This window comes from Canis lupus, chromosome 4 (genome assembly GCF_011100685.1).
Source record: "Canis lupus familiaris isolate Mischka breed German Shepherd chromosome 4, alternate assembly UU_Cfam_GSD_1.0, whole genome shotgun sequence".
Classification (NCBI taxonomy): domain Eukaryota; kingdom Metazoa; phylum Chordata; class Mammalia; order Carnivora; family Canidae; genus Canis; species Canis lupus.
In genome coordinates this window covers 70,859,488-70,885,741 of record NC_049225.1, presented here as the reverse complement: position 1 = coordinate 70,885,741, position 26,254 = coordinate 70,859,488, and the positions used below count along the sequence as shown (strand labels likewise).

At 32.6% G+C, this 26,254-nt stretch overlaps 2 protein-coding genes and 1 pseudogene across 5 annotated transcripts in view; 1 reads left to right on the top strand and 2 right to left on the bottom strand.

The window, feature by feature from the left end:
* Positions 1–26,254, bottom strand: part of RICTOR (RPTOR independent companion of MTOR complex 2) — a 117,375-nt gene that overhangs the window by 44,070 nt on the left and 47,051 nt on the right. For all 4 annotated transcript variants that reach the window (XM_038535257.1, XM_038535258.1, XM_038535259.1 and 1 more), the window contains 6 exons: positions 22,817–22,881; positions 21,413–21,544; positions 14,273–14,336; positions 9,302–9,428; positions 5,650–5,819; positions 887–954 (listed from right to left, as the gene is read on the bottom strand). In XM_038535257.1, the coding sequence (XP_038391185.1) occupies positions 887–954; positions 5,650–5,819; positions 9,302–9,428; positions 14,273–14,336; positions 21,413–21,544; positions 22,817–22,881 (626 nt within the window). The remainder of the gene's footprint in view (positions 1–886; positions 955–5,649; positions 5,820–9,301; positions 9,429–14,272; positions 14,337–21,412; positions 21,545–22,816; positions 22,882–26,254) is intronic.
* LOC106558744 (60S ribosomal protein L23a-like) lies at positions 6,252–6,721 on the bottom strand. Its single transcript, XM_038535266.1, is given in 2 exon segments — positions 6,252–6,607; positions 6,610–6,721. Coding segments are annotated over 2 exon segments (468 nt in total).
* On the top strand, positions 10,912–11,158 carry LOC119871558 (annotated as a pseudogene).

Below are 26,254 nucleotides of genomic sequence, written 5' to 3'. Positions count from 1 at the left end.
CCCTAATTCACAACTCAGCTGGAATAAGGTTTGAGAAGTCTTAAACAGAGAACATCTATTTTGATATCTTAGCTCAGGTTATGAAATGTTAGGGTGTGATGAGTCCACAGTGACAGAAGTGATTAAAGATATAAAATCGCTATTTTTCATGAAAATGAAAAACAATGAAAAATGAAAAACAAAAATATCCCAGTTTCACAACATTCTGAAATTAAGAATTTTAAATTCCGTATCATCAAATAAGTGCTTATGTCTGCAGTCCAACAATCCTACTAGAAAAATGCTTCATAGCACATTTATTGTAATAGCACAATCCGTAAAATCTTCACAGATAACACATTAATACAATACATTGATCCCTGAATCAATTTATAGTTATCCCAGAACACCTCATGAACAAGTATTTTCTCTCCAAAAAAATGTTGCAAATTACCCTGCATCATTTCTAGGAAACAAACGTTACTCTATCTCCTTTTATTTCCCTACTAACCCTACTTCCAAAATTCTACAGAGTTTATCCTTCGGCTTACGTAGTTAAGGCAGCTCTTCATTCTATTCCTTGTTGTTATTTCATTCTTTTACTCTCTCAATGTAATTACGCTAAAAATACGTAATAGAAAAATAATTAAAGATCTTGTTTCTACTACAGCCTATCTTATATTATTTTAAAAAAGAGATCAATTTCAAGTCTTTAAACTCCTCATAACTTATTTTTAATTTCTTAAGCCACAGATAATTATGAGAAATACAACGTAACTCCTTCATGAAATAGGAAATTTACTTAAACTCCCATTGCTCTGGCTCTACATACAATCAGGTAAATCTAAAAGCTTTAACAGCAACATAAACACTTCCTTATAAATTACTAGGAACAAATGGTACTTACTTGAGTTGTCCTTCAGCTGTATCCGGACTATGTCTGTAGTGAAAATCAGTATAGGGTGCTAAAATTCGCTAATAAAAAAAAGGAGGAAAAGGAGGAGAAAAGAGTCCTTTTTATAAAATGCATTTTTCTTTAACAAGCTAAAATTAATATAATTTCTCTATATCTTTAATTGGGTATACTGTTTGAGAGACTTAGTTCTTCAAACTCATCATCAAGGAATACATTTGAGTGACTTTTTTTTTTTTTTACACAATTTCTGAACTTTTAAATAGAAATATGACACATACATAATAAAACAGTGCACAAACCATGAATGTCAAGTTTGGTGTATTTTCTTAAACTAAGTCCATTGCTGTAACTAGCACCAGATGAAGAAAACACTAGTATCCTTAAAGCCTTATTCCCTCTTTAGATTCAGTCACTACCTACTCCAAGATTATTATCCTAACTTTTAAAACTATGATTTAGTTTTGCTTATTTCTGAACATCATTAAAAGGTTTTATTTTATAAATTACACTCTCCTTTCGGTGCTAGTATGAAAAAAGTCCAAGTTATTTTCGTGTATTGTCCTTGTTTTCAGCAATCTTGCTAAACTCACTCATTTTAAACTTTTAACAACTATATCTCATTTACCAACTCTCCTGCCATGCCTACTGCATTATTATGATCTAATTTTTAATATTAAATATAATTTAAAATACATAAGAAATTATTAAAATTGCTTTCAACAATCAGTATGCTTTTATATTTAGTCATCTATGTGCCTTTTCTGTTAATTTTCATTCCTTCCTACATTTCCTTGTCTTAGATCATTTTCCCTCTGAGGACTCCCTTTACTCTTTTATTCTTTATGTGTCTCATTTTTAAAACAACAATAGATATTTGTTATATGGTTCCTGTGAGTCAGGAGTCTATGAGAGGCTTAGCAATGCAGTTGTGGTTTAGGGGCCCTCAGAAACTTGCAGTGAAAATATTGGTTAAGGCTACAGTCACCTAAAGACTTGGTTGGAGCTAGAGGACCTGTTTCAAGATGTTTCACTCACAATGTGCTAATTGTTGGCAACAGAGTTTAGTTCCTCCCACTGGTACCTCCCCTTAGGATGCTTTAAGTGTCTTCCTAACATAAGGGCAAGTAATCCAAGAAAGAGCAGTGTTTCTTTACATTGTTTGGTCTTTTCTTTTTTTTTAGTCTCAAAAAAACCTTCATTTTATCTTTGTTTTTGAAAGACATTTTCTCTGGATTAGGCTGGCATTTTTTTTTCTTTCAGTGCTCTAAAGATGTCATTTTACTGTTGGCTAGTTTCCATGATTTCTATGGGAATCAGCTATTAGATATGTTCCTTCAAAAACAACGTGTTTGGGGATCCCTGGGTGACTCAGCGGTTTAGTGCCTGCCTTCAGCCCACAGAGTGATCCTGGAATCCCGAGATCAAGTCCCACATTGGGCTCCCTGCATGGAGCCTGCTTCTCCTTCTGTCTGTGTCTCTGGCACTATCTCTCTGTCTCTCATGAATTAAAAAGAAAAAAAAAAATCTTAAAAGATTTCTAAAAAAAAAAAAAAAAAGAAAGAAAGAAAAGAAAGAAAATAACATGTTTTTTTTTTTTTTTCCCTCTAAAGCTGTTTTCAAGATTTTTATTTATTTTTGTTTTCAACAATCTTACCATAATGTGCCTACATGTTATTTTCTTTGTATTATCTTATTTGGAGTTTTGTAAGGTTTGTGAGCATGAAGTCTCATCAGTTTTAGAAACAAAGTTCTGGCCATCGTCTCTTTGGATATTTGCTTCTGTCCGTTTTCTCCTCCTTCTCCAAAGACAAAATTATATTTTATCACTTTTGTTATGTTTTGTCCATTTCTTTCTTTTCCCTCTCTTTGCTTTACTCTGGATATTTTTTATTGACTTTTCCTCTAGTTTATTAATAATGTCTACTTGCCCAAAATGAATTTTCATTGAGTTCAGAATTTCATATACTGTTTTTCAGTACAAGAACTTCCACTGAAATCATATGTATATTCCAATTATCTGGTGAAATTCTCCATTATTTCTCGTATTTTCTTCCCTTTTTTCTTCATTTTCCTTTACAAATTATGCATGGTTTTGTTTTTGTTTCTTAAGATTTACTTATTTATTTAGGAGAGAAAAAGAGTGCGAGAGTGAGCACGGGGTGGGAGGGGCAGAGGGAGAGGGGTGAGACAGTCTTTTTTAAAAATATTTTATTTATTTATTCATGAGAGACACAGAGAAACAGAGAGAGAGAAAGAAGCAGAGACACAGGCAGAGGGAGAAGCAGGCTCCACGCAGGGAGCCCCACGTGGGACTCGATCCCGGGTCTCCAGGATCACGCCCCAGGCTGTAGGCGGCACCAAACTGCTAAGCCACCCAGGCTGCCTGGGTTAGACAGTCTTAAGCAGACTCCGTGCTATAGAGCTCAATTCCACAACCCTGAGAGAATACAACGTGAGCCAAAACCAGGAGTCAGACACTTAACCAACTGTGTCACCCAGGCACACTGCTTTGGTTGTTTTAAAGTCTTTTTCCCTCTAACTGCACTATCTGGATCATCTGTGGGCATGTTTCTATAGAATTTTTTTTTTTTGGGGGGGGGGTGTTTAATCAAATGGTCATATCTTTTTGCATGACATTCAACCAAATTAGTAAGTAAATGTAGGGTAACTCTTAAAGAATCTTCTTCCCCTCAAATTTCACTCTCTCTGGCCCTTATTGCTTTCACAGTTCTATACTGCTTTAATATGAGACTTTCATAATTATTCAGCTTTCCCAGTTTCCAAAGCAGATGCTTTAAGCTATTTTATTCTACCCGGAAATGTAAGTTTAAAAAATCTATTTTTTAAAACTCACTATAAAAAATTACAATGGATTTAGAACCCTTATAGATGGTCTATTCTATTAAATCCACACATTTTTCTGTCTGAGGGCAAAATATGTTATAGATAGCGAAATAAAAGCCAGGGTAAATTTAAAAAGGGATTTTTAAGGGGAGGAAGATTTGGGCCTAACAACAGAAACAGCAACACTGAAAATAGTTCCTTTGTATGTAGAACGGAAATCAATGTATAAATTTAGAATCAAGTTTGTAAAATATAATTAATAAAAATGAGGACACTATTCTCTTAACACACTATATAATGAAGATGATGATATTAAAGTAGATGATGATGAATAATATCAAAGGTAACCAGTATCTGTTGAATATTTACCATGTGGTAGGTACTGAAGTACCTAGATTAGAATTTTCTGTAGATTAGAATTAATATGTGTAAAGTACCTGGAAATAGTAACTCATTATAAGCATTACATGAGTGTTAGGTGGTGCCTTTCTACTACTATTATAATATTTATTGTTCACAACAATTCTTTAAGGTGAAAACCATGACCTTCATTTTACCTAAGAAAAAATGGGTCCAAGAGAGGCTTATTAACTTGTCCAAATCATAAAGCTAGTAGGTCATAGAGCAAAAAAAATCAAAACCAATCTGTATAGCCCAAAGTCTATGCTCTAAATCACTATGCTATTCTGGGGGAATCTCACTAAAAGAGAAAAAAAACAAACATTTGTGGTTTTAGAGAAATAGATATAAGCAAAGACACTAGTGTAAACGTCTACCACATTCTTTTGAGGTGTTCTTACTTAATAAAGGCTTTGCTTATCTGCTTTATAATTACATTGGAATAAAAACAAGCCTATACATATTATTTTCCTTTATTGTAATCATCTCACCAATCCTAAAATTACAGTTCTACTTGATTAAAAAAAATTAGGCCAAATAAACTATAAAATATCAAAAATGCTAATTTATACCTAGTGGACTCACATGAATAATGAATGTACTTGAAATCACTTATTGAGGAAAATATTGTGCTTGAATTTATTTCTTAATGATAAAAGCTGTCACTTTTATAATTTCAAAAACAGTAGTTCTACTGGCCCCAATAAAACAAGAACTATAAGATTTAAGACAAAGTTCATAAAATGATTTAGACAGACATGCTAGAAAATGAAACATCTTTTATACTTTGCATAATTTCATACCCAAATATAAACAAATCCTTGGTTTAATCTTACTCTGAATGGTATCTGCAATGGACAACAATATAGCACATTCATATAGATAAACTGTAAGATTAGTTTGTAGTAATTCTGTTCCAACCTCCACTACACATTTTATTAAAAAAAAAAAAAAGAGTACAAGGCAGTCTTATTATTTTAGACTAACTGCAAAAAACACTGAATTAGTAAATAAATAAATAAATAAATAAATTGTATTTTAAAAAGAAAGATTTGTATTCTATATCTTTGAAGTATATATGGTTATTAGTTGCTAACAAGTGCTTCTAAATTCTGAGAATTTTAGCATGAGTTAATAAATAAACAATATATAATCAGCAGGAGCTATTCACACAATTAACATTCTGAAGTTCTTAAAAAGAAATAGTTCTCCTAAATAAATAAATGTATATGTAACCTTACTTGTGCTCTAATTGCCTTAATAAAGTTTTCACAGATAATAAAAAAAAAAAACTTCACTTTACATGTTGATGAAATAAATATTCTTGAGAATAATATTTTCTATTCAGCCCAAAGTGAATGAGTTATAAAATACTGGGGGGATAAGCTAGTCTTAATTTATGTTTGATAATTAATGTTGTGCTGCATCTATTAACTTAAAAATTTCAAAATAAGCCTAGGTATGTATTTAAACTCATGTTGTAAAACTAGAAAAGATATTAAAGTTCCTACCTCTAATTCTACATCAGCTCGCACATATTGTCGGGTCTTCGGATGATTAAGGAGGTGCAAAATTGTAGTAATGAGGGCCTCATTTATTCGACTTAATTGGCAATCGATCACATTTTTCAGGATGGTGTTTAGTCCACCTCGAAGGGCCACCACCTCTGGATTCTGAAGTGCTAAAATAAAAAAAGGAAAAACTTAATAAGGGTAAGTTATTACTTTTTAGTAATTAGAAACCTGGGATTTTATCTTGAAACTTAATTTCCTTTCTGACTTGAAAAACTTTCTAGCCAAAGAATTAAAATGTAGATAAAATATATCTAATAAGAGTCACTGAATATACTCTTTCCAAAACTCTGTTTTTTTTTAATGTCTCTGAATTGATTTTTTTATATCCTTTGTCTGTATTTTACTAGAATGGTTCTTCTTGTCAATTGCAAGAAACTGTTCGTTTAATAGGAATATGTTAGCTTTTCATCTATTTCAAATCTTTCATCTGCTTTAGATTTTAATTTCACTTTAGATTTTAACTTTAGATTTTAATCTCAGATTTTTTTTTTTTATGGTGAAAAAATTTATATTTAGATTTATAGCCGGCTGGACTCAGCTTAGATGATCCCAATTTTGTTGGCAACATCCAAAGCATCATAGTCAGGAGCCAGTCGAACATATGCTTTCTTCTCTCCATCAGGCCTGATCAAGGTGTTGACCTTGGCCACATCAATGTCATAGAGCTTCTTCACAGCCTGTTTGATCTGGTGCTTATTGGCCTTGACATCCACAATGAACACAAGTGTGTTGTTGTCTTCTATTTTCTTCATGGCTGACTCAGTAGTTAAGGGGAACTTGATGATGGCATAGTGATCAAGCTTGTTTCTCCTGGGGGCGCTCTTTCGAGGATATTTCGGCTGCCTTCGGAGACGCAGGGTCTTGGGTCGTCGGAATGCAGGTGACGTGCGGATCGTTTTTTTTTGTGACTGTGCACGCCTTTCAGCACCGCTTTCTTAGCTTTCAAAGCCTTTGCTTTGGCTTCGGCTTTGGGAGGGGCAGGGGCTTCCTTCTTCGCCTTCGGCGCCATCTTAGTGAAAGGGCTAATCTCAGATTTTAAACTCAGAAACTCCTCCCTTACTTCAAAGAGGCATTTTCTGATTATACCAGCACATACATATATGGGTTTTAAAGGAGTTCATGATTAACATTCCAGTTTTCGATCTGTTAGGAAACTGAGTTTTGCTGCATATTTATAAACTCATTTTTTCCCAAATGTTTAAGTTATCCCAGCATGCTTCCCAAACTGATTTTTATCCTTTTGATATACTAAAGTTTTCTATATACCAGAGTCTGCAACTCAATCTTTTCATTTTTTTCTCTTAATAACCTAGCTTAATAGTTTTTGTAAAAATCAACTTTTAAAAAAACTTTTCCCTTCTATTTTTGTTTCTCAAAAATGTTTTCATAATCGGATCTCTCTTGTTTATTCTGGCTTAATTTTAGAATTTTCTTTTATTTTTTTTCTAAACTGAGTTATATAAACTACATACAGTAAAATTCACACAACTTAATGGCACAGTTCAAAAAATTTTGAACAAGTTTCATACTATTGTAACCAATATCCAATCAACATACAGAAATTTCACCATCCTAGAAAGTTCCCTTACACCACTTTTCAATCAGTACCCCCCCCTCCAGTATACAGACAACAATTTCTGTTATTAAGAATCAATTGGACAAATTCAAGTGTCAAAAATACCCTGCCTCCGAAAAACACATACACATGTCATACATATTTCTTAGTAAGTTTGTTATACATAGTTTTATACTTTGGAGGTGGTAACTTTTTTCTCCAATAAATTTACTGATTTTATTGCTGAAACACAAAATAAGTTGATCAAATCTGTATCTTCACATTTCTACTGTTTTGAATTACTTAAGTTCCATTTTTCCGTTGATAAGAGTTTACTAGGTATATCTCACCCATAACATGTAAACTTCACACTTATTATTTTCATTTACTAACCTGGTTGAAAGCTTTTAGCAATACTAATTAGGAGTAAAAAGTTGGTAATATTTACAGAGATCCACCATTAAGAATAATACAGTGATTTGAAATATTCTAGAATATTAACAAATGAGGTTTCTAATTATTTTATGTGTATAGGTATGTGTATGTGTGTCATCCTATGTGTATATGCATATAAAATGATAGTTCCATTAAAAAATTGGTAGGTTTCCATATTTGAGTACTTTTAATTAAAAGATAATTATAAAAAGATTATAAGAACTGTTCTTGAAACAATTTTTTTAAAACAAAACTACCTGAATGAGTCTTAGTTTTTGATCTATTGTATATTCTATTATTTTGAGTCAACTGGAAATAAAATTTTCTCTGAAAACCCATTCATTTTAATAAGATTTTCAATATTTAAAAAATTATTTCATAATTTTAAAAACTTCTATTTTTTCTTCCTCATTTGTATATTACTCTTTTGTTTCTGACCTGTGTTTTTCAAACACTAGTGTATGTTTATATACCATTCATGTTTCTCTACAACTAACTCAGATTATTTCAAATAATCAATTTTGTTCTCTAATTAGATCCCTTCGTTTCATTGTTGCTTTCCTCCTGCTTACCTTAAAATTGATTTTCTTTCCTTCTTTTTCTATTTCTTGGGCTCACATACTTATTTTCATTGCTTTTTGCTTACTTATAAAAGCATTTTAAGATAAGAAGTTAACTCAGGGTATAGCTTTCCAAGCACCCCCTACACTGACTCGTCAAATATTTTTATTTTTGAATTAAATTTTTAATTTAATTTTTAATTAAAATTTTTAATTAAATTTTTAAGTGTCTTTAAATTAATAGGTACTGAGAACAGTACCTTTAAATCTTCAATAATAGGGTTTGATACTCTTATATTTAGTTTACAATTTTGTTATTAATTTGTTTATTACATCAAGAGTCAACAGGACCTATGCCACCTCTACCTTTGGTGGGAAAAAAACTATCTTATCATTTAAAATTGTATTTTGGTTTTAAGTGAGGTTGAGCCTTTTAAATATTGATTAGCCATGTATTTCTTTGAGAATTATTTATTTTCCCTACTCATCTGTATATAAATGTTATTTCCCTAGCATGTTTGTAACATTTATTTTTTGTTCGTTGTAGCACTGCATGTTTGTCTCTTTATATTAAAATCTGTTGCTGCTGGAATCTATTTCTTTTGTTAACTCAAGACTCCTTTTCCTTACAATGATCAGATACTCATCCATTTTTTTTCCTGTTTTTTTCCCCATTTAACTCTTTAATCTTCTTGCATTTAAGTTTTTTTAAATGTAGGATTATTTTTTAATACATATCAAGATATAGTATAGTTAATAATGTCTGAGAACCAGATTTTAAGTGATTTTATTCTAAACACTGGAATTTGGACAATTCCTATATTCCTATAAACTAATCTTTTCATATCTTTGTGCCAATAACTAAGAATTCATATGTGAAAGGCATTTAAAATGCCATATTTTTTTCTAAAACATTATTACACTTTTATTACTTGGAGAAAATTCTGACCCAGTTCACCTTTAAAAAATGTTACATTCATACACACACACACATACTTCCTAAAATGCTTCATTTTTATTACTTGAAGAAAATTCTGACCTAGTTCACAGATAATGGCAATGCATGCTCGGACCATTCTGTCTCTTTCTTGAAGTCCATCATTTCCAACTGCTATTAAAGAGTTGGCTACAGAGCTAGGAAACAAGGAAGCATTCACAGTAATCATCTGTAACAGGGAAGAATCAGAAAAATAAGTTATTTACTTCAAAATACATGTTTAAAACCAATTTTGTTCAGATTGAGGTGTTAATAACCATTGAACATTTATAAGATCCAGGCATCAATTTTAATCCTCTTCCTATGAACATTTCAAAGGGTTACTATAACTAATAATTGATCCAATAAATGTTAACAACCATTACTGTGGGAAAATGTTCAGACTATAAATCAATTAAATGACAGACTAATAGTTCAGACTATAAATCAATTAAATGACAAGATTCAATGTTTCTGAGATTCTAAGCTCCTCTCAAATAGGAACTATATTTTATACAACTTTTCAGTACCTAGACAAAGAAAATGAGTGGTAACAACAACTGTCAACATACTACTGTACTATTCCATTCCTGATTCTTCCCCATATATAATCACCACCAAACCCTGTCTTACCAATTTACTTCACTATCCATATTCTCTTTCCTATCAAACTCTGATTTGGGCCCTCATTCTTTCTCATTTTACTGCAACAGATTCCTGATAATCTCCCTATCTCTAACCCTTATTTGTTGCTATGGCAAAAAGCAAAGTTAGTAATCTGTAAGCTATTTCTAAGATTTCAAAAAGGATGATGCAAATAGTATGTTTCTGGTAACAAAACTGTAGATGAATTTTACTTTAAATGAAAAGTTTAAATGGCAATAATATAATTGGGATACTGAAAACATAGTATCTCTTCAGTTTGGAAATAATAAAGAAAACAAATTATGTAGCCAATGACTGTTTAATGAACAAAAACTGGTAGATGGAGTATTTCAAAATAACACATCTCTGGAGTAGGGATAATTAATCTTTACTGGATATTACTGAATAGATAATCCTATAAGTCAAGGGCAAATGATTCCCTAAGTGAATCTCTTTCAAATGTAAAAAATCTGTAATACATTAATCTCTTATTACATGAATATAGAAATAATATATTAGGAAAATTGATGGCTTAAATTAGGCAGTCAGTGAGTAGAATTTCAATTTTCAATTAACACTGAAAAGTGGGAAAATTATATAGAAAATAAGAGAGACAAAAACCAAGAAGGATTCTCTGGTTTGGAGAATAGGGGAAAATCAGAAGATACTGAAAATGAGTGAGCAAACAAAAAATCTTCTAAATGAATGAGATAGGTGAAAAGAGAAAGAAAAATAACATGACTATCCCTTAACTGCTCATGGAGGAAGTTACCCTAAAGCAGCAAATGTTTCTTGCTTTTCTTTAAAATGAAGATTAATACACAGAAAATTTTTAAAAATTTAAAATGCGTACAAAAAAACCAGTGACCTAGCCATTATAATATTAACATTAATCTCTACTAGCTCAGTTGCCAAGATGTTGCTGAAAAAAAAGAAATATGTGCTTTGATTACTAATGAAATTACAGTTCTTCTAACAAATAGAGGCCACTGCTCTCTGGGCTCGGACCTAGTTGGTGGTAAGGTGACATGGCTAAATGCACCAAGAAGGTTGGAATCGTGGGTAAATATGGGACCCGTTATGGGGCCTCCCTCAGGAAAATGGTGAAGAAGATTGAAATTAGTCAGTACGCCAAAGATGAAAAGGCAAGCTGTGGGCATCTGGCACTGTGGCTCCTGCAGGAGGACGGCAGCCGGTCGCGCCTGGACCTACAACATCACTTCTGTCATCATAGTAAAGTCTGCCATCAGAAGACTGAAGGAGTTGAAAGACTAGTAGAAGCTCCACCATTTGAAACACTGCTAGCCTATAATAAATGGGTTAATTTACATAATAAAATTTAAACAAACGAATAGAAATAGAGGCCACTATGCATTCATTCAACAAGTATGCTTTCCTTTTAACTCTATCTGCTTTTAGCTAAAACAAGGAGGAACCCTCGCCACATTCTTCTGAGTCTATATCCTACTGTCAGGTATAAGCAATTCTCTACTCTTGGATTCATAAATGATATCTGCCTCAATTCACTCTATTTCAGAAAAAAACAGAAGAAAATAGTTTTGTAATAGGATTATTAAATTGTTAAGGGTCTGTTCACTTTTACTGGGCTGTTTATAAACTAAATTATAACACATCAAAACATTTAATAAAACTGAAATGAAGTATTTACTGAATAATTCAAAGAAGCTGAATTTAATTGTTTGAATCTATCTGGCATTGTCTTTTCTTCTGAATGTAATTTTTAGGGAGCAATTCTCAAGTATGGTCCAGGAAACAGGGTCTCTAGGGTATTTTCAGAGATTCTGTGAAGTTAAAACTATTTTCATAACAGTTCTAAGACATTATTTGTCTTTTTTACTCTCAACCTTTCACAAATATATACTGAAGTTTTCCAAAGGCTCCAATGAACATGAAATCACAACAGATTGAATGAAGAAACAAATATGACAATCCAGCTACTCCTGTCCACCAAGACAAACACTAAAGACATTTGCAAAGATCTAAAATAATGCCATTCTGCTAAGTTTCTTTTTGGAAAATATATTTTTATAAAAATGTTTGTATGTGATGGGTTTATTGTTCATTTTTAATATGTTAATATATAATTTAATTGCTCACTTATAATTCCTAGTAGGGTAAATATTGACACATATACCTCAAATAACCAAATAGTTACTCTAGGTTTTTCAGAAACAAATTTTATTTTCTTATCGTGAATTCTCAAAATCATGGCAGTAGGAAAGACTATGAGTAAAAACCATAAATGTAATTTTTAAATTTAAATTTGAAGAGCCAAATATCACGGTCCCAATGTAACAGTTTAGCTATAATAAAAATATCATAATCTATCTTCAATATTACTCTTACCAGAATTGCAAATTTCTTTTAAGACATTCATCTATCTACCTCTTCCTTACTTCGCTCACCTGTGGGTACTATTACTAACCACAAGTTGGACAATTGGAAGAAAAAAGGAAAAAGAGATCTAGTTAATGTACAAATTTAACATTCTATCATTCTGAAGTATGAACTGAATTCAAAGACAGGTAAAAAGGAAAAGGGTTAAAATTTTTATTTTTTAAAGTAATTTAAATAATTTTAGATGTTTTTATTTTTTAATTTTTTTTTAATTTTTTTTTTAATTTTTTTTATTTATTTATGATAGTTACAGAGAGAGAGAGAGAGGCAGAGACACAGGCAGAGGGAGAAGCAGGCTCCATGCACCGGGAGCCTGATGTGGGACTCGATCCTGGGTCTCCAGGATCGCGCCCTGGGCCAAAGGCAGGCGCCAAACCGCTGCGCCACCCAGGGATCCCCTAGATGTTTTTATATTAAAACAACTATATACTACATAAGCCTCATAAATGTTTAGGATTATACAGGATACTTAGGATGAAACAGGAAAAAATTCTTACATAACTATGTCTTAACAAAGTTAACTCTTAATTCACTGCTTTGCCATTAGGGTATCACATTAAGTAACAACAAAAAATGCTTTGAAAACCTCTCATTAGAAGCATTATGGATTATCCTTAACACATTCTATTGCAGAATTTAGATTCTGATCTATCCTGTACAATGGTTTGAACTGCTTATTGAAACTGTCTATGGACTATATCTAAATTTGTCTTCAAAACAACCAGACTGTAACTATTTGTGACATCCATTTAACGGTATTAAGTCTAAATATACAAAAGTAGAGTAGGGAACAAGTAATCCTCTTTCTCCAATAATGTACCAAAAAAGCAGCAATTTCACTTTTACGTCTACTAAAGGAAGAAGTACAGTAGTTCTTCCCCACTCCCTTAGCCAGGGGGTATATGTTCCAAGACCCCCAGTGGATACTGAAACCACAGACAATACTGAACTCGATATATAAACTCCACTGCTGATGGAAAGCCTCACCAATAACATCAACAACACATATTTTGTATTGTATACTATATTCTTACAATAAAGGAGGCTAAAGAAAATGTTAAGAAAATCATGAGATAATAAATTTACAGTTCTGTATTTATCGAAAAAATTTACATATATAAAGTAAACTCATAAAGCTCAAATCTGGGCAGCCCAGGTGGCTCAGCAGTTCAGCACTGCCTTCAGCCCAGGGTGTGATCCTGGAGACCTGGGATTGAGTCCCATATCAGACTTCCTGCATGAAGCCTGCTTCTCCCTCTGCCTGTGCCTGTTTCTCTGCCTCATTCTCTCTCTCTCTTCTGTGTCTCTCAATGAATAAAATCTTTAAAAACAATTAAAAAAAATAAAGCTCAAATCTGTGTTGTTCAAGGGTCAAGTATACTATTTTTACTGTACATACATACCTACAATAAAATTTAACTTACCAATTAGGCACAGCAAGAGATTAACAACAACAATAATAAAATAGAACAATTATACTATAATAAAATTTATATGAATGGAGTCACTCAAAATAGCTATTAGTACTAGTCACCTTTCTTCTGGTGATGTGAGATGATAAAAATGCCTATGTGATGAGATGAGTGAAGTGACGATGTAGATACTGTGACATTAACATTAGGCTACTACAGACCTTCTGACCATATAGCAGAAGGAAAACCACAGTTGACCTCAGGTAACCAAAACTGCGGATAAGGGTTGTGGTGGGGGGGAATACTGTATTCTTTAGAGTGAATATTTTATTAAAAATTATTGTCTTACCTGTACCCAATCACACAGAATAATTACACAAAACATTTATGCTTACCTCTAAGTTTAACAGACCTATTTATCTCATATAATTTTAACAAAAATGTTTAATGAGAATTTAACCTTTAAATTTTAATGAAGATTTCAAAAAGTCTAAATCTAAAACTGTAAAATATTTTAAATAAAACCCCCAAATCTATTACTCTCAGATACAGAACGCACCTTTCTGACTAATCGAAGTGCTTGTGTCCTCTCTACTTCATTGCTCTGCTGTATGTCGATGCACCTAAATAATACACAAAATACTTAGTTACTGACAATTTTTTGTGTAACACTAACAGATCAGACTCATCTTCAAAATGTTAATACAGTATTTTAAAATTTTAACATATGTGATTTTTCAATACCAGCAGATATTTATTTAGTTAACTTACATCTAGCTCTCTTATGATAAATATTTGCTATAATAAAGCATTTCAAAACTATTTAAAACTCCAGAAAAGAACATAGTAAATAATTTACAGAATTATACATATCAATAGAAAAGTAAAATACATACAAAACAAAGGTATCGGAAATCTAGTGAAAAAAAAATTGATCTATCTTTGATAAAATTTGGAGTTTTATAAAAATTGTGGAGGAAAAATATTTCCAGCTCATGTTTTAATTTAAATATGATTTTAGGGGCATCTGGGTGACTCAATCGGTTGAGCCACTGACTCTTGATCTCAGCTCAGGTCTTGATCTCAGGGTTGTGAGTTCAAGGCCTGTGTTGGGCTCTCACTGGGCATGGAGCCTACTTTAAAAAAAATTTAATTTTATTCAGGGCCTACATATTTTATTTATTATGACTATGTTAAAAGTCTTATATACTAGCCATAGTAACTCTATTTCACCAAATATAATTTAATATCTAAACACACTTCAAAGCTTAATGCTCAATCAGGTATCACTTGACTGACATTTCTCTGTAAAATTTATTAGTCAATTTCTTAAGAGTCTGGTTTATGTAGCAGAATAATTAATTTTTACTTAAAAGCATTTTTCCTATCTGAATACAATTAAATCTGAAACAATTTTATTAAGAAGTAAATATACACACAATTCAATTGGTGGCCACACTAAAGAGGCTTGATCAGACCATCTCCATAGTCAAAAACAACTGTAAAGTTTAAACAAAATACTTTTTTAAAACTATTAAAAGGGCAATGGATAATAATCCTTGGAAAAAGATGTACAAGTTCCACACCCAACCAGGCTTTGTCGCTAAGGGCACCTGTCAATCCCCAGTTTTAGGGGAATGAAGTCCTAGCAGAAAGCAAAATTTTTGCTAGACTGGAGAGACAGGTTGAACTTTAGTGCAGTCAAGGTGGCTGTGACTTGAGGGAAAAAAATCCCAGAGAAAAGAAAATATAGGAAAATGAATGCAAATCTTCATGTAATCTCTTCTCCAAGGCACTTGCCAATCTCTGTGTTGTGCAAATGCAGGGTAAAAATCCAAAAAAAAAAAAAAAAAAAAAAACAAATAAAAAGCTTTACTGTCAAGAAGCTAAAGAAGTAGGCAGAAATTTCAGTAGGTATATAACACCCTAAGATAGACATTACAGCTCAAGGCTGCTCAAGGTGAAGAGGTTCTGCTGAACATCTACAACAGCCATTTGAGATCCCAACAGCCACTCCACAGATCAAAGGGAAAGCTAAAAACTAAACTTCAACTAAATCAATGTGATACATCAACATTCCAGAATAAAGCTTAACAATCTTAAAAGGAAAACTGTATGAACCCAGAGCTAAATATTTTGAATATGCAATGTTCACATCCAATCATGTAATAATATGAAGTGTGCTTTAAAATAAACAAAGGGCCAAATAACTAAAAACCAAGAAAAGAAAATGACAATAGAAACAGAACACAGGTGATTCACATATTGGTGTTGGCATAAGAAGGCTAAAATTCACTATGGTAAATATGCTCAGTAAATAGAAAGAAAGATGGAGAAATAATGCAGTGACCTAAAATCTTTAAATAAGAGTAAAACAAATCACAGAAATATATAACTGAAAGTAAAAATTGAAGAGACTGGTTTACTAGCAAGATGGAGGGGGAAAAACGTACAAAGTAAACACACTGAAGCACAAAGATTAACAACAAAAACTGAAAATATAGTAAGGATATCAGAGACATGTGGGACACTGAACAGATCCAACACAACACAGCTGGAGAACGAGAGGATATAAGGAGAATAAAGAACAGAAGAAAACCTTAAAGTAGAGAAAAAAATACATCACTTCAAATAAGCAACAAGAGACAACTTAACCATTCACCAGGTTAAAAAGAAAAATCCAGAAGACAATAACTTACTTAAAGCACTGAAAACTAGGAACTAGTCATAAAATAGCTTTCAAGCTTTTGCACAGCAAAGGAAACAAGTCAACAAAACCAAAAGACAACTGACAGAACATGAGAAGATATTTGCAAATAACGTATCAGATAAAGGACTAGTATCCAAAATCTATAAAGAACCTATAAAACTCAACACCCAAAGAACAAATAATCCAATCAAGAAATGGGCAGAAGACATGAACAGACATTTCTCCAATGAAGACATACAAATGGCCAACAGACACATGAAAAAATGATCGACATTACTTAGCCATCAGGGAAATAGAAATCAAAACCACAATGAGATACCACCTCATAACAGTGAGAACGGCTAAAATTAACAAGTCAAGAAATGACAGATGTTGGCGAGGATGCAGAGAAAAAGGAACCCCTGTACAATGTTGGTAGGAATGCAAGTTGGCGCAGCCACTCTGGAAAACAGTATGGAGATTCCTCAAAAAGTTGAAAATAGAGCTTCCCTATGACCCAGTAGCTGTACTAGTGAGTATTTACCCCAAAGACACAAATGTAATCTGAAGGGGCACCTGTACCCCAATGTTTATAGCAGCAGCGTCCACAATAGCCAAACTACAGAAAGAGTCCAGATGTCCATCCACAGATGAACGGATAAAGATGTGGTATATACTACTCAGCCATCAAAAAAATCTTGCCATTTGCAAAGACGTGGCTAGAACTAGAGGATATTATGTTAAACAAAATAAGTAAATCAGAGAAAGACAATTATCATATGATCTCACTTATATGTGAAATTTAAGAAACAAAACAGGACCATAGGCAAAGAGAGGAAAAAATAAGACAAAATCAGGGAGACAAAGCATAAGAGATTCTTAGTCATAGGAAACAAAATGAAGGTTGCTAGAAGTCAGGGGGGTAGGAGGATGGGGTAACTGGGTGATGGACAATAAGGAAGTTACATGAGGAAATGAACACTGGGTATTATAGAAGACTGATGAATCACTGACCTCTACCTCTGAAACCAATAATATATTATATGTTAATTAACTGAACTTAAATACAAAAAGAAAAACAAAAAAATTAAAATTAAAAAAAATTTCTTAAAATAGAAAAGGAAGCCCCTTCATATACGAAGACTATAAAATAGAGGCATTTACAGACAAAAAAAAAAAAAAAAAAAAAGATGAAATAATCTTGAGTAGACTGGCATTATAAAAAAAAAAACAGTAAAGGAAATTCATCAAACAAAGTGATACAAGATAAATGAATATGTACAAATGCAAGGAAAGAAGGATAATGCAATGGGTAAGTAACATAGGTAAACATCAGTAGTTCCAGTTAAGGGGCACTTGGGTGGCTCAGTAAGTTAAGCAACCTACTCTTGGTTTCAGCTTAGGTCATGAGCTCCTGGGTGGTGAGATGAACACCTGCCTTCGTTTCTGCACTCAGCAGGGAGCCTACTTAAGATTCTCTCCCTCTGCCCCTCCCCCCACGTTCTCCATCTCACTTTCGTTTTCTCTCTCAAATAAAGAAATCTTTAAAAAAATATATCAATAGTTCTAGTTTAAAACAAAGCAGAACTAACCTGTAGGGTTAGAAATGCATGTAGGAAAAAAAAAACTATAGCAATAATACAAAAAGCAGAGGGGAGATGATATAAACTATAAAAGGTTTCCTGCATTGTTCTGGCTGTAATAAAATGCTAAACCTAATATCAAGGATATGAGTTATAATCTCTAGGGCAACTGCTAAAAGACGAAAAAACTTTATAACCCAGATATTAATAGAAGAGGAAAAGAAATTCTTCATTATTCCAAAAGAAAAAGAGAAACATAAGAACAAAGAACAGATGTGATAAATCTCAAGATAGCAAACAAACTCAAGTATATGAGAAAATTAAGAGCAAGATGAACAAACTCATAAACATATATATAATTACACTGCATAAAGTCCACAGAGCATGCATATAAAAATTCACCAGACACAGTCTAAATGTTCCAATTAGAAAACAAAATGGTCAAAGTCAAACTAGATTTAAAAACAAAAAATCTGTATGATATTTACACACCAGAAACTTAAATATAAGGACAAAACAACAGAAAGTAAAAGGATGGAAAGAGATGTATCCTGCAAGCCCTAAATCAAAGTGAGTATAGCCATATTAATTAAAATTATACTTATATATCATATTAATATATGATAACATCATAAAAGTAGTATTACTAGGTATAAAAAGAGACATTTCACAACTATAAAAATATTAGGCCAATATGAAGGTTTAACAATTCTCAATATGAATGTAGTAACAAAGCTTCAAAATATATAAAGTAATGACTAACAAAAGGAGGATATCTGACTAGTATTATATCTGCTAAGGAAATGGAATCCATAATCTTAAACTTCCTAAAAAAGAAAACCCTATTACCCAGACAGATTCACTGGTGAATTCTATGAATCATATAGGGGGAAAAAATGAAAACTCATTTTACATAAATTACTACGTAAAAACAGGACATTTCCCTAGTTGTTTCACCAAGCAAAAAAACTCCTGATACCACAACTAAACAAGGACAGAAGACTGGAAAAATATAGGCCAATACTCTCATGAACTTAACTACAAAATTATCCCACAAAATATTAGCAAAACAAATTCAGTTAATACTTAAAAAGGACAAAACATACAGTGAATATGCATTTACTTCAGAAATGCAAACAAGGAACATAAAGAAATCCACAAAAAGCCTACAGCAAGTATCATAAATTATAGCAAAATACAGAATACTTGCAACCCAAGTTCAGGAGCAAAACCAAATTGTCCACTATCACTATTTCTAGTCAATGCAATATTCTAACCAGTGTGATAAGGCAAGAAAAAGAAAGTACAAGGACTGGAAAGGGAGAAATAAAACATTCATCATTTGCAATTAATGTTATGTACATAGAAACTCTAAAAGAATTTTTAAAACAATTAGATTTGAAAAGTGATTCTAGCAAGATCACTAGATAAGAGTTCAGTATCCAAACCAAAAACCAAAACCCAAAATCTACAATTATTTTTCTATATATTAAAAGCAAAAAATGAAAAAGAAATTAAACTTACATTAATACTCTCATAAAAAGAACATTGTAGAATAAACATAGCAACAAGTATGTGCAAGACCTCTGCACAGAAAACTACAAAATACTGGAGAGAAATTAAAGCTCCAAATCAATAAAGGTTTAGAATATTCAATATTCTTAAGATATCAATTACCCCAAATTAATCTAGAACTTCAATGCAATTACTACTAAAATCGCAGAATGTTTTAAGGACATGAACAAGTTGATCCTAAAATTCATATGAAAATGAAGAACACTGGGCAGCCTGGGTGGCTCAGTGGTTTAGCGTTGCCTTCAGCCCAGGGCATGATCCCGGAGAGCCAGGATCAAGTCCCATGTCGGGCTCCCTGCATGGAGCCTGCTTCTTCCTTTGCCTGTGTCTCTGCCTCTCATGTGTCTCTCATGAATAAATAAAATCTTAAAAAAAAAAAAAAAAAAGAAAGAAAGAAAATGAAGAACATAAAATAACTAACAAAAAAAAAATAGCTAACACAGTCTTAAGGAAGAAAAAGTGGAAGACTTACACCAACAGATATTAACACTTACTAGCCAGCTACAGTCATTAAAACAGTGAGAAACAGGGGCAAGAATAGACAAATAGATTAAAAAGAACAGGGAACACAAAAATGGATCCAGATATATCAGTTATCTGGTTTACCACAGAAGGGCCACTAGTCTAGACATGAGAGAAAAATCTTTTCAATAAATCTTGCTAAAATGTACTGCATATCCATAAAAATAAAAATGAATCATGACCTGACATCGAATTAAACATAAGAAGGAATAAATTCTTTTGGAGGAAAACAGAGTAATATCTTCCAAAGAGTCCACGGGCATTAACTATAAAATTGGATTAATTGGGAAGAGAGAAAAGGCAAAACAGACAGACTTGAAGAAGATATTGTCAATACATATACCTGAAAGGAATCATATCCAGAAGAACATCAAGAACTCCTATATAATGAGATAGACAGATAATCCAATTTACAAATGAGCAAAAGGACAAGGAGGATATTCAAATAGCCAACAAACAAATGAAAGGTGCTTAACATCACTACTCATTAGGGAAATGTAAATTATAAACACAATGAAAGTCATAATGAACACTACAGCAGAAAGGTCTACAATTAAAAACTGAAAGCAAGTGCTGATGAGAATGTGGAGAGACTGGAATCTCGAACATTGTTGGCAGGAGTATAAATCGGTACAATCGAGCAGCTCCGGTGGCCCAGCGGTTTAGCACCGCCTTCGGCCCAGGGTGTGATCCTGGAGACCTGGGATCGAGTCCCACGTCAGGCTCCCTGCATAACATAGCTATGTCTCTCTCTCTCTGTCTTTTGTGATTAAATAAAATCTTTTAAAAATAAATAAGTAAATCAGTACAATCACTATGGAAAACTGGCAGTATGTAGTAAAGCTAAATAGACATAAACGTATGACCCAGCAGTTCCACTCCTACATGTACACCTAAGAAAATGAGCGCTATGTCCACTTACAAGAATGTTCAAGGGAGCTTTATCCAAGATAGCCAAAAACTCAACCCAGAAAATCACCAACAGAATGGAAAAAATTATAGTCTACTCATAACACAAAACATTACACATCCTTAAGAAAAAAACAACATGGATAATCTCACAAATAAAATACAGGATAGAATAACTATGTATTTTTCCAATATATGATGGAGAAACTGGTGTACATATGAGAAAAGGTAGAATAATTGGTTGGAAAGAAGGGAACTTGACTGGGATACTGAAAATATCTTATTCAGGATAATAGGGTAGTTAGTTGTATATATCTGTAAAAGTCATCAGGCTTTACACTAAAAATTTGTAAACTTCACGATAGGTATGTTAAAACTTAATACATAATTTTAAAAACACAGACGATTCTAGGACAATTACCTCGCTATTAAATAGTCCACTTTCAATTTTAGCACCTTCTGCAGAATACTGGAGTCTTGGATGAGATATCGAAGAGCTCTCAGCCCTGCTGCCCGCACTTCTTTTGCTTCATTCAATAAAGCTAACCGCAAACTGCATAAGAACAAAAAAAGTTTTGCTGCATGAGTTTCAAATATACATAAAATTATGGTACCAAATTCTTCCCCAGTTGAATGAGGCAAAACTACTATTTTATAAATATATAAAAATCATTCACTACAAGCCACAGAATTTCAATAATACTTAGTTCTTAATCTGTGCTGCCTTAGCAGATTCTTAGTAATCAAGAAAATATTATTTTGTTACTGCCTTCTGTATTTTATTATGTAATGGGAAATTAAATTTCAAGGTGTACCTATGCCTCTACAACCCATTCCCCTCTGTCTACCTGCTTCCACTCTTCTCAAAGAATCACTGACTTAAACTAATATTTTATGACCACAGGCACAGACTATACAAATTTTAATTCCTAAGCACACCAAAAAGATGGCTATGAAATCATAACATTGTATCTGTTGATGGACTTGAGAAAATAAAGTTTGCCATAAACACACTTCTTTTTTTTTTTTTAAAGATTTTATTTATTTATTCATGAGAGATACACAGAGAGAGAGAGGCAGAAACACAGGCAGAGGGCGAAGCAGGCTCCATGCAGGGAGCCTGATGTGGGATTAATCCCAGGTCTCCAGGATCACACCCTGGGCCGAAGGCAGGCGCTAAACCGCTGAGCCACCCAGGGATCCTCTAAACACACTTCTTAAGGGAGGTCTAGAGATAACTGTACGGGTTCTTACTCGTGTTCTTAAGAACACTTAAGAGCTTTTGTTCTATGAATTTCATATTTAATTTAGAAGTTTAAGTATTTCCCATCATTAGCTTTCTTTATTTTTTTTAATATTTTATTTATTCTTGAGAAACACACACACACACACAGAGGCAGAGACACAGGCAGAGGGAGAAGCAGGCTCCCTGCAGGGAGCCTGATGTGGAACTTGATCCTGGATCTCCAGGATCAGGCTCTGGACTGAAGGTGGTGCTAAACCACTGAGCCACCCGGGCTTCTGGACTGAAGGTGGTGCTAAACCACTGAGCCACCCGGGCTGCCCCAGCTTTGATTCTTTAAATAATAATACATATAATATTAATAATATCATATGTATAATAAAATAAAGACTATTTGATAATTACAAAGCATCAGTAAGAACAACAGGATAACCAAAAATGCTGGAGATCCTGAATTTTTCTAACGTTCAAACAACTGTTTCTACAAAATCAAATATAAGGTGAATTAAGGTGCTATACTATCCTTTTAGTTAAAAATTACTAAAATCCAGAGGGTGACAGAGGGAACTAAACTATACTTACCAAATTATGATATCCTCATAGTTAAAACCCAATTTTTCTTCACTATGGCCAATATCACAAAGAAGCTGTCAGAAAAACAAAAGTATGCAAATATGTTATATATTTTTGTCTATTTATACTACTTTTTTAGACTGAAAAATAAGGTATTTTTCTTTAACAAAATTCCAGAAACTATATCTTTTGTTCAAATATGCATATTTATTTTTATCGCCTTGTTTTATTGACCTGCCAGTTTTAGATTTCTTTAACCCTCCTCTTTACTTTGATTTTTTAAAAAGATTTTATTTATTTATTCATGAGAAATAGAGAGAGAGAGAGAGAGAGAGGCAGAGACACAGGCAGAGGGAGAAACAGGCTCCATGTAGGGAGCCCGATGTGGGACTTGATCCCGGAACTCCAGGATCATGCCCTGGGCCGAAAGCAGGCGCTTAACAGCTGAGCCACCCAGGGATTGCCCCTTTACTTTGATTTGAATCAACCAATTACTTTTTATTATTCCACCTTTCCCTCTCAATAAATTTACTATTATTTTTTAATGGTTACCCATTGAGATTATAGCATGCATTGTTAATTAGTTTAAACAGAAACTATTTATTTTACCATATCCTCAACAATGCTAGACTCTTGACACTTGCACTTCATTTGCTTGCCTTACCTTTCTTTCCCTTTACTGATGTTTTTTCTATCTTTCAAGTCCCGTAACACATTACTGTTATTTTTACTCTATCAATTTGTATTTACCTACAAATTCACATTTTCCATTATTCTTCATGTCAGTGGTATCGTAATGGGATACTCTCTCTTCCTTCTAAGGAATTCTCAGTTTGTTGTTGGTTTTATTGTTTTTATTAATTTAATTTTTAGCCACAAGGTTGCTTGTAACAGATTCTTTTGACTTTTCTTTGCCTAGAAATTCTTTTTCACTTCTATTTTTGAAGAATATCTTGCTGGATTTATAAATTTTTACGTTAGCTGATATTTTCCTAAAATCTTTAAGATGGTTTCCATTATCTCTACTGAAATGTCTGATTATCAGTCTCACTATTGGCTCCTCTGAAGGTCAGATCCTTTTTCTCAGACTCCTTTAAAGATTTTCTTATCTATCTTTGGTTTTCAGCAATCTTACTATTCAGGTGTGGTTTTCTTTGTATCTATCCTGCTTAGGAAAAATAGAAATTCCCAATTCTCTGGGTTGACATATTTTATTAGTTTTAGAAAATTCTGTACATTAGCTCTTCAAAATTACTTCTGCTCAATTTCCTCTCTTACTTTTTCTGTTAATTCAAATATCAGATCCTTTTGTGTATACTGCAAATTTCTAAAACCTCTTTTCTATTTCCTCCATTCTTTTATCTCTGTGCTTTGGCTGAATATTTTCTAGTATTTTCTAGTTATCTGTCTTTCTGTTTATCTGGCTAATTTTCTATCTAGTGAATTTTTCACTTTAGACACCGTTTTCCCCTTCAGAGTAGCTCTCAGATACTGCAATATTTTCATAGCAGAAAAGATTATATAAATAATATGTATGGTAAGAAAACACTGCGTAAAGACTATATAAATAATATGTATGGTAAGAAAACACTGTGTAAATAACCAAACAGGCAAGACAATCTAAAAAGCTTTTGTTCACCGATCTTCATCCAAAATGGTTTTACCGGTATTCCTATAAAATCCTCAAAATTCCGAAACATGATAAACAAGTTTTAGACTAAACTTTCAAACAGTATGAATTTTTTTTATTATTTCTATTGCATTTTGTTGTACAATATTGTAAGTACTTAAAAATGGAAGAGGATTTGTTAAACAGATTTTAAATTAAATTGTAAGATTCCCTAAGCTTTGAGACAAAAGAAGTTTATATATCTCTAAAGAAACTAAAAATTAAAAGTTAAATAACATATTAGTCAAAAATATTTGCAAAAATATGATAAGCAAAAGGTTACAGCCTTATATTAGTTTGCTGGGGCTGCTGTAACAAATACCACAGACCAGGTTGCTCAAACACTGAAATTTATTTTCTCATGATTCTGGAAGCTAAAGATCAATGTATCTTGAGAGAAGTTGTTCTGAGGTACTCTCTTGGTTCTCTCAGTCTTTATACAGTTGTTCATCTATGTATATTTGTGTACTAATCTCCTTTTCTTACCAGGACACCAGTCACATTGGATTAGGGATCACCCAAATGACCTAATTTTACCTAACTGCCTCTTTGAGGGGAGTATCTCTAAATACATACACGTTCTGTATGTATTTAGAGATACATAGAGAGATACAGGTACTGGGAGTGAGGGCTCAATAAATGAATTGGGGGTCACAATTCAGCCCTTAACATTACACTTGCCCATAGCAAAGTAGGGCCTACAACAACAAATAGAACCTCATAAGTGAAAGGCCTAAACAAACTGGGGAAAAACTACTAAAAAGAGGCCAAGAAAATGTACAAAGAATTTAATGAAGAAGCAAAATTGATAGACATGATATATTTCCTGTTTCTTAAAATCTGAACCAAATACGCTGAAAAAAATGTTATCTGAAAGAAAGCTTACCAAACTGGAAAGAAATTGCTTTTTAACACATTTATACCAAATAAGACAATACATTATCAGTGGAATCATAAACTGAAAACACTTTGTAAAATAAACTGGAAAAATGTGCTAGGGGCAGGATCTACTTTTGATGACTTATATTAACAAAATAACCTAAACTGTAAAATGGGCCATACATTATTTATAATGGTAAGGAACTGGAAACAAAATGTTCATAAAGGAGCAAATTTGTGTAGCCATCAAGATTATATAATATTTAAATATTTAAAGACATGCATAATGTACTAGTAAGACAAGGTAGAAATCCTAAAAATATATATATATTTTTAAATGTACATTTTTTAAAAGCCTAAATACATTTTAAAAATATATCTTTAAAAAGCCTATACATCAAAATTTTAACACCAATAATGAAAGTGCAATCACAGGTGATTTATTTCCCTCTCTGTGCTTTTCTGTATTTTGGAAATGTTTACAATGAATATGCATTACATAACTTGAGGATGGCTATCTATATATAGAATTCATGAATAGGAACAAAAGTTTATTGACTATTAATCCTGTTAATTCTAGAAAATAGTATTTTTGTAAATTAAGATAAATAAGTCTTAGAGATAGTAGATAATATGACTTCCCAATGCCAAAAACTAGTAAGTGGTAAAGCCAGAAGTCAAACCAAACCACTCTGAGTCCAGAATCCACTGTGAAAAATGTTACTACAATTCTGCATTACAATTATTTATACAGAGGCAAAGGAAAAGGGGAGATTGGATACAAAAAATAAAAGAATAACTAAGCATTACTATCTTTATTTTATTTCTCCAGCCTCAAAAATGGTATGAATCAAAAGTGTGGAGAATTGCATTCTGGTTATTTCAACATAAAATGAGTA